A 13,798-nucleotide genomic window follows, 5' to 3' on the forward strand; every position below is an offset into this window, starting at 1 on the left:
GAAATGTTATATCAGCGAATATCCAACTAATAAATTTTCCATTGTAAGGGTTTTCTGATCACTGGGTGAATGTTTCTATAAGGATTAATTAAAGAAGACTTTAATAACAGAAGTCTTTCAAAAATGTTTAGCAGCTGCATTAGACCAAAATCAAGCAGAAAAAGATTCAAAATTCAGACTTAAAACGAACAGGAATCACCAAATAAATAAATGAAACCAAAAAGGAATAGAAATTACAAAGAATATTTAATCAAACAAACAAAAATTCACACAAACCAGAGTAGGGATAATACACCATAAGCCTTCTAAAGGCTAGGGCTTCATTTGCTCTATACTAAAAATAGTTTTTCATTCGAGCAGTGTGTTTTTGTTAACCAACACAACAATAAGAAAAGATAAAACATCATCATCATTTAACGATCATCATCATCAATTACTGAAATTACATTAAACATCACTACAAGCACACTACAAATTTATGGTTCGCATATAGTTTTATGGTTCTCAATAAAAAATATGTATATTATTCAATGAGACGAAAAAAATTAAGTAAAACATAATTTACAGTCCTCCCTCCCCGCTCTCTGAATCTAAATCGCCCATACGGGCCTGAATTTAGCTTGGACTTGTTTATGATAATCATCTAAGCCTGAACATAATATAAAATTAAACAATCACATTAAACATCATCAATTACTGAAAAGATCAAACGAATTGAGAGTCTAAAAAAGTTTTATCCACCAATTAAGTTTTTCAAAGAAAAGCAAAGAACTCCATTATATCAAAAATTATACCAAGTGTAAAACTACGACAAATCAGAATCGTTAAATAAATTAAACCCAAAACAGACAGAAATTGCAATAATTAATCGAGTAAAACCCAAAACAAGCAGAAACTAAAATGAGTAGGGCTTAAAACCCCTTATGCCTTCCCAAGGCCAGAATACAGTTTGGATTTTACTGAAAAAAAAAAAACAACAAAAAAACGAATGAATTTACAGTGTTTTTCTAATATACATTTGCTGATATGCATTCGTTAAAATGTTGATAATATTTGATTTATTAAAGTTATAAAAGTGAAATCATTTAAAAATTATTCTTTTTCAGTAAAGTGCAAATTGTATTCCAACCTTGGGAAGGCATAGGGGTTTTCCGCCCTACTCATTTTAACTTCTGCTGTTTATGAGTTTTACTCGGTTAATTATTGTTATTTCTGTTCGTTTTGGGCTTCATTTATTTATCGATGCTGATTTGTGGTAGTTTTACGCTGGGTAGATTATTTGATTCCTCTTCTGCTCATTTTTGATTTAATGGATTTCTTTACTTTTCTTTGGAAAACTCATTTTGTGGATAAAGTTTTTTTTTTAGTTAATTTATTTTCGTTTTATATTATCATAGTCTTTTCAGGGAAAAAGTAAATAATAGTTTAAATCTTTTTGGTTTTTCTTTAAGAATTTTTAGTTTGGGCTGCTATTTTTATGTTGGAGAAACTTGATCAACAATTTTAAACAATATAAAGCCTTTAAAAATCTGGAACAAAAAAGAAAAATGAGGTATTTTTAACTTACGAATGAGTGATCGGATCTTAATCAAATTTGAAGTTGGGAAGGATATCGTGTCTCAGAGCTCTTATTTTAAATTCTGACTGGATCCGGTGACATTGGGGGAATTGAGGGGGGAACCTAAAATCTTGGAAAATGCTTAGAGTGGAGGGATCGGGATGAAACTTGGTGGTAAAAAATAAGCACAAGTCCTAGATACGTGATTGACATAACCGGGACGGATCTGCTCTCTTTGGGGGAGTGGGGGGGAGGGTTAATTCTGAAAAATTAGAAAAATAAGGTATTTTTAACTTACAAAGGAGTGATCGGATCTTAATGAAATTTGATGTTTGGAAGGATGTCATGTCTCAGAGTTCTTATATTAAATTTCAACCGTATCCAGTGAAGGGGCTGTTGGGGGGGGGCGGAACCTAAACTTGGAAAATCCTTAGTGGAGGGATCGGAATGAAACTTGGTGGGAAAAATAAGCACAAGTCCTAGATTCGGGATTGACATAACCGGAACGGATCTACTCTCTTTGGGGGAGTTGGGGGGGGGGGGTAATTCTAAAAATTAGGAAAATTGAGGTATTTTTAATTTGCGAAAGAGTGATCATATCATAAGGAAATTTCATATTTAGAAGAACCTCGAAACTTAGATCTCTTATTTTTTATCCCGACCGGGTCCAGTGTCATTAGGGGGGGGGGGGGAAATGTTGGAAAATGCTTAAAGCGGAGAGCTCAGGATGAAACTTTGTGGAAAGAATAAGTACAAGTCCAAGATAGGTGACTAACATAACCGGACTAGAATTTTTAAATTTTTAGACTAATAGTGTTGACAGTATGTAAATAAAAAAAGAATAAAGTCGGTTCTAAGCAGGAACAGCGTATCTATTGGCACTTTCACACTATATTGCAGAACGTTTCACACTAGTATATCCCATGACCTTATGTTATAGTTATGTTATCTTATGCAAATTATGGTTATGCTATAATATGTAATCTTGCAGAGCAAATTTTTTTTTGTAACGTAGTCAGTACCAAGTAGTCTCTAGCTCTACTTATAATTCTGCATTAAGTGGGTTGATGCCGTGTTATGGAAAAGCCAACATAAGAGCAACAAAATAGCTTCTACGGATGAACACTTATTAATAGACGAAAATAAATTAAAAAACTTTTCTTAGAAAGGCTTTTACGCCTATTTTTCATCACAAAAGACCATAATCAAGGTTTAAATCTTCATCTACATTCAATTTTATTTTTGGTGGTTTGGTTTTGGAGATTATGACGACTTTCGATAATGATTTGGATGGTTTTATGGGCATTAGCTGAGTGTGAAAACACCGTGTTCAAGTGTGAAAGCTTATATTTAATATGTAACTTAAGCACTTAGCATAGAAAATTACGTAAATAGTTCAATAGCCGCTTAGTAAACTTCTTGTCATTTTTAAAGAAAAGAAGCTAAGGAAGTACGATTTTGAAATTTTTGGGGGATTGACAACTAAATCGTTGAATTGATGCCGAAGAGAAAAGACAACCTCCGTCCATCCCTTCTGAGGGATGGCAACCATCCGCACCTCCGTCCGTCTCGCAGAGACGGACGGAGGTTGCTGCAATATTTTGCGTTGACCAAGCAACATAAATTAATTTCACAATTGTTTTGTACAGTTTTTAAAATTTTTATTGATTTTCAGACAAAATTTGGAGATATCCTCACACACTGGATTCGATCCTCGATTGTGCTATGGTGATGTCCTTTTCTCGTTTGTATACAAGCCTGCAGAAGAACAGCCAGTGAAAGGAGTAGGAGTGAAAACGTCAGAAGGGAAGGACGTCGCTGTTGACGAAATTGCGCACAGTCTTATAAAGGGATCAGAAATGATATTAGAAGAAACCGGAACAAAATCAAAAGATCACACATTCGTTGTAACTCACTTTTATGGAGTTCCTGTATTTTGTGATTATTGCAATGGAAGAGTAAGTCCGTAGAATTCAAATCACATAAATACTTCAGTTGGAACTAAAACTGTATTAATTGTTGGATTTGAAAGGTTGGTTCTAGCCAGAATTTTTTAGTCTTAGGTTGTATGTTTCTCAGGAATTTGATGAGATATTTTTAAATGGTAAAAAATATGTAAAATCAGATATGATGCCGAACATAACAATATTTGGTTTAAAATAGCACATATTTCTAAGATACTTAATTGGAATATAAAAAAGTAATTAAATTACCAAGAAGGAGTAAATGAAATTTGAAGGCTTAATTGGTTGAGTTGAAACTTGCAGCCCTGGTAAATATAAATTTTATAGGGTTTCAGTTACTATTCAGCCGCATCGCTCCTCATTTACAGTTTGTTACCACTAACTGTTTCATTCTTGATATATGAACTAATAACTCCCAGTACAAAGTTTTATTTTTGATTAAAGTTGCAATAAAATTTTGAAATAGCTGGACAATTGTTTTGCTTTAATATAGGATTTTCAAAAATTATAAATGAAAAATGGCTCAACTAACTGTTGTGTTTCAAAAATAAATTTAGCAAAATTATTTTATTTTAATATGAAGTATAAAAAAGAGAATCCTATTCATTGTCTTTCCATTGGTTTAGTTAAATATAGGCTTTATTTAATCGTACTTACTCATATTTACTCATTGCACATAATTATTTTAATTACACATGAGCAATAATAGAATGTTATTGAACATGAGCAATAATAGAATGTTATTGATTTTTTAACTTACCGTATGGTAACTCATGGGTAACATACAGACAATTACTCAGGGATAACAATGAGTTAAGTAGTTACTCATAGTCCTTCGTTACTCACATCTATTGAATGTTTAATATTCAATTATATTTATTCGTCGAAGTCTCAGCAATTTAAGTTTTAATTGAACTTTTTTCAATGTTATCAACATAAAATAAATTTTCTCAGTGAAGGACAAATCATGAGATAGACTTTAGAACTTTGTATTTTGTTACTCCTGTTTCTAGTATTTTTTTTTCCTCATTTTAAGTTTGATTTTGAGGACTTTAATGTTTACTCGTTTTAGGATTTATGCTCGTTTAGGGTTTCATTTATTCTTTGATGGTAATTTCTGCTCGTCTTAACTTTAATATGGCTCTTCATTTTTCTTTGAAAACGTATCTTTCGGAATGGTTGTCAAAAGAAGATTTCTGTTCACTTTCTATCGCCAAAGTCTTATCATTGGTTAAAATAATGAATATGTCTGCAGTTTCTCAGGTGCTTGGCTTGAGAATTAAAACGGGCGACTCTAATGGAAGTTTGGAAAGCTAATTTGAGCGATTGCTTTGTTTGTATCCAATGTAATTGTTTTTATTCAGTATGAAGTCAAGGTTTGGAATAGTTCTTGAAGTAATATGTAGATTTAATCAAACAATTCGTGGTAACGAATTGCAGTAAGGAGCGACCTGGCTCAATAGTAACTGAAACTCTAAAAAAACGGAATTTTGATACCAATAGTTACATCAAAGGAATCGCATTTTAATGCTGATTTCAAATATATAAGGTTTATAAAGTTTAGTCTTACCCATCCGTATTTACTAGCCTGAGAAATTTTGCCTTATTTTAGAAAATAGGGTGAAACACCCCATAAAATTCATAGAATCTTAAAAAAAATCACACAATCCGATTCAGCGTATTAGAGAACCCTACTGTAGAAGTTTTAACATCCTATCTACAAAAATGTGGAATTTTGTATTTTTTGCAAGAAAAAAGATTACGGATGCGTGTTTGTTTGTTGTTGTTTTTTGTTTTTTTATTTTTTTCCAGCAGTGATCATACCAACCCAGTGGTCCCATAATGTCGCAAGAGGGCTCATTCTAACGGAAATTAAAAGTTCTAGTGTCCTTTTTAAGTGACCAAAAAATTGTACGGCACCTAGGCCCCCTTCCGCGCTCATTGTTTCCCCAAAGGCACCGGATCAAAATTCTGAGATAGCCATTTTATTCACCATAGTCGGAAAACCTAATAAGGTCGGAAATACCATATTTGGAACCCTACTTTAGAAGTTTTAACATCCTATCTACAAAAATGTGGAATTTTGTATTTTTTGCCAGAAGAAAGATCACGGATGCGTGTTTGTTTGTTGTTGTTTTGTTTTTTTTTTTCAGCAGTGATCATACCAACCCAGTGGTCCCATAATGTCGCAAGAGGGCCCATTCTAACGGAAATTGAAAGTTCTAGTGTCCTTTTTTAAGTGACCAAAAAATTAGGTGGCACCTAGGCCCCCTCCCGCGCTCATTGTTTCCCCATAAGTCACCGGATAAAAATTCTGAGATAGCCATTTTATTCACCATAGTCGGAAAACCTAATTACTATGTCTTTAGGGACGATTTACTCCCCCGCAGTCCCCGTGGGAGGGGCTGTAAGTTACAAACTTTGACCTGTGTTTACATATAGTAATGGTTACCGGGAAGTGTACAGACGTTTCAATGTCAACAGATCAAAATTTTGAGATAGTCATTTTATTCAGCATAGTTTAAGAACCTAATAACTATGTCTTTGGGCACGACTTAATCCCCCATAGTTCCCGGGGGAAGGGCTGCAAGCTACAAACTTTGAACATTGTTTACATATAGTAATGGTTATTGGGAAGTGTACAGACGTTTTCAGGGATACTTTTTCGCGATGGGGGGGGGGTCTGGGGGAGGGGTTACGTGGGAGGATCTTTCCATGAGGAATTTATCATGACGGAAGAGAATTTCCATGAAGGGGGCGCAGGATTATCTAGCATTATTTAAACAAAAACAAAGAGAAAATGAATATAAAAAAAAGTTTTTTTTCAACTGAAAGTAAGGTGCAGCATTAAAACTTAAAACGACCAGAAATTATTACGTACATAAGGGGGTTCGTATCCTCCTCAATTCCTCGCTTTTTACGCTAAAGTAATTTCGGTAATTTCAGCTATTTATTCTATGGCCTTTGTGATTTATGGGTCACTCTTAAACAATTTAGACAACATTCAAGTCTTAGTGTAAAGAACGAAGTATTGACAAGGGAGTGAACCCCCTCATATACATAATAAAAACATACAAATATAGATTTTCACTACTTAAGTTTATTTCGTAAGTTACGTATATTTATTACTACTAAAAACGTTTGTAAAAAAAAAATTACTAGTTGCTTTTTTAAGTAACCAAAAATTGGAGGGCAATTAGGTCTCCTCCCCCACACTTTTTCTTGTCAAAATTGTCCGATAAAAACTATGAGAAAGCCATTTAGCCAATACAAAATTAATATGCAAATTTCTTTTTACTTATTCAAGAGCGGAGAGCCAAAATCAAAACCTGCGTTAATTCAAAAACGCTCAGAAATTAAATGAAAAAACAAGTTTTTTTAATTGCAAGTAAGGAGCGACTTTAAAACTTAAAACGAATAGAAATTATTCCGTATATGAAAAGGGTTGTCCCCTCCTCGACGCACCACTCTTTACTCTAAAGTTTGACTCTTTCTCACAAATCTACTTTTTAAAAAATGAACAAGAGCCTAGAGTTCATATGGCAATTGTGACGAGGTTGGAAGAGCCAAGAGCTCATATGGTATGAGTTCTGGCAAAATTCTAAGAATCAATAAATTGATTTAAAAGGAAAAATCAGAGGCTTAATGCCGGTCAGGATTTAAAGTAAGAGCTCTGAGTCACGAGGTTCTTCTAAATATCAAAATTCATTAAGATCCGATCACCCACTCGTAATTTAAAAATACGTCGATTTTTCTAATTTTCCTCTCCCTTCAGCCCCCAGATGGTCAAATCTGGGAAAACAACTTGATCAAGTCAATTTGTGCAGCTCCCTGACACGCCTACCTATTTTCTCTGTTCTAGCACATCCAGAAGCACCAAACTCGCCAAAGCACTGAAACCCACCCCCTAATTCCCCCAAAAATAGTGGATCCAGTCTGGTTATGTCATTCACGTATCTACGACATTTATAAGCGTTTTCCAAGATTTCTGGTTTCCCCTCCAACTCCCTCCAATGTCAACAGATTTGATCGGGATTTGAAATAAGATCTCTGAGACCTGCATTCCTTCTAAGTATCAAATACCTCAATTGTTTTAATATTTCCAAATTAACAACCCCCAGCTCCACTAAAGAGAACGGATCCGTTCCAATTATGTCAATCATGTATCTATAACTTATGCTTATTCTTCCCATCAAATTTCATCCCGACCTCTCCACTCTAAGCGTTTTCCAAGATTTCCGGTTTCCAAGATTTCCAGTTTCCCCTTCCAAAGTCCCCCAATGTCAATGAATCTAATGGAGATTTAAAATGACGAGTTCTAAAGCACAAGATCCTTCTAAAGATCAAATTTCATTAAGATCTGATCGTCTGTTCGTAAGTTACAAATGCCTCATTTTTTCTAGTTTTTTCCGAATTACCCCCCCCCCCACTCCACCAAAGAGAACAGATCCGGTCCGGTTATTTCAGTCACGTATCTTGGACTTGTGCTTATTCTTTCCACCAAGTTTCATCCTAATCTTTCCGCTTTAAGCGTTTTCCAACATTTCCGGTCCTCCCCCAATGACCCTGGATCCGGTCCGAATTTAAAACAAGAGATCTGAATTACTAGGTCCTTCTAAATATGGAATTTCATTAGGATCCGATCACTCCTTCGTAAGTTAAAAATACCTCCTTTTTTCTATTTTTTTAAAATTAACCATTCCCCCCCCACAACTCCCCCAAAGAGAGTGGATCCGTTCCGGTTATGTCAATCCCGTACTTAGGACTTGTGCTTATTTTTCTTACCAAGTTTCATCCCGATCCCTCCACTCTAAGTGTTTTCCAAGATTTTAGGTCCCCCCCCAGCTCCCCCAACGTCACCGGATCCAGTCGGGATTTAGACTAAAAGCTCTGAGACACGATATCCTTCCAAACATCAAATTTCATTAAAATCTGATCACTTTTTCGGAAGTTGAAAATACCTCAGTTTTTCTATTTTTTAGGAATTAACCCTCCCCCTCCAACTCCCCCAAAAAGAGCGGATCCGTTCCGGTTATGTCAATCACGCTAGGACTTGCGATTATTTTTCCCACCAAGTTTCATCCCGATCTCTCCACTCTAAGCGTTTTCCAAGATTTTAGGTATCCCCCCCCTCAATTCCGCACAATGTCACCGGATCCAGTTGGGATTTAAATTTAGAGCTCTGAGACACGGTATCCTTCCAAACTTCTAATTTCATTGAGATCCGATCACTCCTTCTTAAGTTAAAAATACCTCATTTTTTCTAATTTTTCAGAAGTAACCTTCCCCCCCCCCCACCCAACTCCCCCAAACAGAGAAGATCCTTTCTGATTATATCAATCACGTATCTGGGACTTCTGCCTTTCGTTCCCACCAAGTTTCATCCCGATCCCTCCACTCTAAGCGTTTTCCAAGATTTTAGATTCTCCCCCTCCAACTCCCCCAATGTCAGCGGATCTGACCGGGATTTAAAATAAGAGCTCTGAGACACGATATCCTTCCAAACATTAAATTTCATTAACATCCAATAACCCGTTCGTAAGTTTAAAATGCTTCATTTTTTCTATTTTTTTTCTAAATTATCCCCCCCCCACTCTGCCCCAGATGGTCAAATCGGGAAAAAGACTATTTATGATTTAATCTGGTCCGGTCCCTGATACGCCTGCCAAGTTTTCATCGTCCTAGCTCACCTGGAAGTACCTAAAGTAGCAAAACCGGGACAAACTGACAGACCGACAGAATTAGCGATCGCTATATGCCACTTGATTAATACCAAGTGCCATAAAAACTTGTTTTTTTAATGTAAAAATACCCTAAGAATCCTCCTGGGAGAATGTCCAAAATATTGCGTATGAATAAAAATAAATATATATCAGAGGCATCACTCACCTCTCTTAATTTGTTACTCCTTATGCTTTATTTGTGACAGTCAGGAAAAGGATTCCGTCCAACTTTACTTTTTATATCTCCTCATAGGACAAGAAACCAATCAATTCTCACTTATCTTATTTAAAAAACTTTTCATTCATACTACTATAGATAGATAAATAGATAAGTGTATTTCAAAAACCCGTGGGCCATATACACACAAAAATATAAATAAATAACAAACAAGCAAGGAAATTAACAACAGTACGAACACGCACAAAAAAACAGAATTCAACGCAAAAAGTACCTAATCTAAGTACAAAAGAGATTAATCATATAGAACTTTTTCTTCTTATTAAAGATTTATCTATATATACTCCCACTCGAAATATTGTGGTTGGGTTACTATTTTGTAGAATACCCGGAAGCATCAAATTAATCCCATGCAAATAAATTTCCCGTAAATCCAAGAGCACCGGGCATTTCCGGAGAAAATGATCCAAGTCTTCATCATCATCTTTACAAAGGGGACAAACATACCGCCTATCAGGACCAACTGTCATTTTATTTATGATAACATAAATTGTTATGTAACAATTATTATTGTTATATAATATGATAACAGTTGTAACCGAAGTAAAATCAAACATTAATGACACCGTAGCTTCTGCAATGACAATCGCAAAATAGTTATATCTAATGAGGTATTTAATGAGGTATCTCAAATACGCAATGCCTGCTTTGAAATTGACCAGATCTCCTTGTGAATGATTACCTTCCAGATACTAACACTACTTAAGAATTGGAATAAAATCTTTTTTAACATATTCTTTGGACAACCAGCTTACTTTAGTATGGAAGGACAATCGTTGGATGTCTTCAACATTTCCATCGCACGATTATGCAAATAAAAACATATTCATTGTATCTTATTTCTTTGACTGCATTAATCACAGATTGAAGCGATTGTTGCAATATATCATTCAAATCATTCACTTTTAGATGTTGTCATTGGATGAAACAGTGAATGACGGCTACCGTTTCTACAAATAGGAGTCGCTTAGCTTCTTAAGATGTTTTCTGTTTACACAGATAGATGAAGCCAAACCAAAATTTTAGTTCTTCACCATCTATACCGGACGAATTTTCACAGAGCCCAGTTTCCGAATTTAGAACCCCTATTTGTTTTGTCACACCAACCTAGACCCTCGTCGAGTCTCTCATAGATCCCTGAAGGTCTACCTAGACTACTGTGGGAATCATCCACTCAGGTCTTGGATGGTTAAGGGAGGCGGTAGCCCAAACTTGTTTGCGACAATTTCTGTACGTGGTAAGCTTCACAAGCTTCACTTTTAAGTAATTCTAGTTATGATTTTGGAGAAATACCTTATTTTCGTCTTTCTACTTTTGTACTCCAGCTAAAGAAAAAAAAAAATTAGAGACACATTCTTTTTTGAATGAAACTTTAGGTAAGTAAAAAAGAACAAAATGATATTTTTACTAGTAAATTATCTGCTTTCGATGGATTCAGTATATCGTACTCAAAACAAAACCAAGATTGTGCAACTTAACTCCTTAGTTGGCCCGTCAGATGGATGAATATGGAAACTAGAAGTCCCTAGACAAAGAAGGAGCAAGTCGTAAGGATTCCACAGCTGAGGAAGCATTTCGATGGCTTGAACATATCTTGCGGACGTCAGAATATAGGTGGTACGACTTTACTCCTTAGCTGGCGAATCAAAGGAGAAAAGGGGCGTTTAGAAACTAGAATTTGCTTGACAAGAGAAGGAACAAGTGGAAGGAATTTAATAACTGGGAGAAAGGTTTCCAGGCCTTCGACATATCTCACACATATTGGAATTTAGATCACACAACTTAACTCCTTTTGTTTTTCGTCAGGGGGCGGGACTTGGATATTTAGAAACTGGGATACTAAACATAAACAGAGATGGAGCAGTCGCAGGAATTTAAAAGTATGAGCAGGGACGCCAGTTGAGGGGCAGGGGTAGAATTACCACAACCCCAACCCGCGTATATTATTAAATACTTCTTTGTTAAAAAATAAAGAACCCCCCCTATAATTAAGACATGCCCTTTTTTGTGCCTTCATTAAAAAAAAAAATAGAAAAAAAAAGTTTCTTCATCCTAAATTTTCTTGAATTCGCGTCCCTGAAGGTCAGAACTGTTGGTAGCACAATATTACATTTTACAAATAATAAATACGAGGAAGGAACCCTTCTCTCTAGTTCACATTTTTTAAATTCATATAAATCAATAATTATTCATAATAGTATACTGTTATTTCTATGAAAATCAATCAGAATTCCTATTAAGAAGAGTGTCAATACCCAGTGATAGTGTCATTTATCTAGGCTCATGAGTTAGGTGCATCCCAACTAGGAAACTAATACCCTTCAAGTACCGAGGATAGTGAAAATGGAATCCAATTGCTTAAGTGAAAACTTGCAAAACCATCTAAATCTTAAAAAATTAGGTAAATAATATATAAATGTACAAAAGTTAGAAATGTGATAAAATAAACTTAGTGTTGCATGAGACACAAATGAGAGGTCACAAATTAGACACCTAGAGACACGAGAGGTCACTAGGACTACTACTTGAGGAAGCAGTCTTGATTAGTGGTCAGACAAGAAATTAAAAAATGTAGGATTACAAAAGTGCAAATGTTAGACAAAATGAAAGTATAGAAATGTACAATAAGGTGTAAACTGTGAAAAAATAAATTTGAAGGAAATTTGAAAAGACTGCCTTAGGTAAGACGTTGTCAATGTAAACTTACAACCATTTCGGATCCAGTTTAGGGTTATTACTAAGCGCCGACGGCGGATTAGAGTTTCAATTAAATAGAAAAAAACAAGTTTTTTAACTGAAAGTAAGGAGAGACATTAAAACTTAAAACGAACAAATTACTTCGTATATGAAAGGGGCTGCTTCCTCATCAACGCCCCACTCTTTACGCTAAAGTTTGACTCTTTCTCTCAACTCTTCTTTTTAAAACAGTAGAAAACTTTAGTGCAAAGAGCGGGGCGTTGATGAGGAAGAAGCCCCTTACATATACGAAGTAATTTGACTTTTAGGGGGTGTTTCCTCCTATTTTCTAAAATAAGACAAATTTTCTCTGGCTCGTAACTTTTGATGGGTAACACTAAACTTGATGAAACTTATATATTTAAAATCAGTATTAAAATGTGATTCTTTTGATGTAGCTATTGGTATCAAAATTCCATTTTTCAGAGTTTTGGTTACTATTGAGCCGGGTCGCTCCTTACTACAGTTCGTTACCACGAACTGTTTGATAACGAAAGTAAAATGCAAGACAGCAATTGGTGCTGAAATCACAGGTGTAAACTGTAATGCAGTGTTAAAAGTTTCCAATGTCGTCTATTAAACTGTACTTTCCTAGCAAACACAAGGATTAAGTGGGCTGGAGTGGGGGTTGGGAAAATACAAAAGAGTTATCTACAGTTTTCACTAACTTGCTTCTTCATGGTACCTTATGAGGACGAATAATGCTAGGGTATGTATTACACAAGAAATTTTCGATGTTTGCATACTTTTAGCGGTATTTTCCATTATTTGGTATATTTTTGCTTTCGGGGGAACACTATCCATTTTGGTCATATATTTGTTAGCTTTTTAGTTCATAGAATATGTCACGAAGCAAGAAAGACTAATTGATAAGGTTTTCATAGGGACGTATTTTTGCATTATACAGAACCAGTACTTTCCCCTAGATTTTAGTTTATGTGAAATAAGCGGTTTTTATAAATTCGGAGTGGGTTTCTGGCACTGTTCATGGTCTTGGTCACAATCACACTCATTTCTGTTAGCAAATCAGGATTATTTTACTTGTACAAGTTTTAGGCAAGAGTTAACTCCAACTAGTGATGCTTATAATTCCTATGTAAAAAAAAAGAAAAAAAAAGACTGGACTAGCACTTGCTAGAAACTCTTAATAAGGCACAAGTAAATTTGAGAAGCGTTTTATTCGAAGGGTAGGGGGGTTTTAAATTATCCTTGGGTCTTTTATTTACCATTGCTAATAACTAACAACAGTACCAGGCTGCCCAAGGCCAAAACAGCTGCCGGCTCCTCCTCAACGTCAATCTATTAAAAGCCTCACTCTTTACCCCTCTATACCCTTTTAGCTAATTTCGAAGACCACACTGCCTTTCCATGACGATAAATAACTGTTCTAATAGGGATGAATCATTTTATTAAATAGCAAAAAAAGCAATTCAAAAATATTGAATTATATTGAATATTATATTGAATTATTGAATTATATTGAATATTATATATATATTATATTGAATATTTTGATAACATGCAGAGTGATGGCTATGAACAGAGATACTGCTGGTTTATTTCTACTGATGACGATCAC

General features: G+C 35.1%; 1 protein-coding gene across 1 annotated transcript in view; it reads left to right on the forward strand.

The window, feature by feature from the left end:
- LOC136038469 (PDZ domain-containing protein 8-like) overlaps nt 1-13,798 on the forward strand; it is a 98,294-nt gene that overhangs the window by 68,186 nt on the left and 16,310 nt on the right. The window contains exon 11 of the mRNA XM_065721536.1: nt 3,234-3,516. Within this exon, the coding sequence (XP_065577608.1) occupies nt 3,234-3,516 (283 nt within the window). The remainder of the gene's footprint in view (nt 1-3,233; nt 3,517-13,798) is intronic.

This window comes from Artemia franciscana, chromosome 18 (genome assembly GCF_032884065.1).
Source record: "Artemia franciscana chromosome 18, ASM3288406v1, whole genome shotgun sequence".
Taxonomy (NCBI): Eukaryota; Metazoa; Arthropoda; class Branchiopoda; order Anostraca; family Artemiidae; genus Artemia; species Artemia franciscana.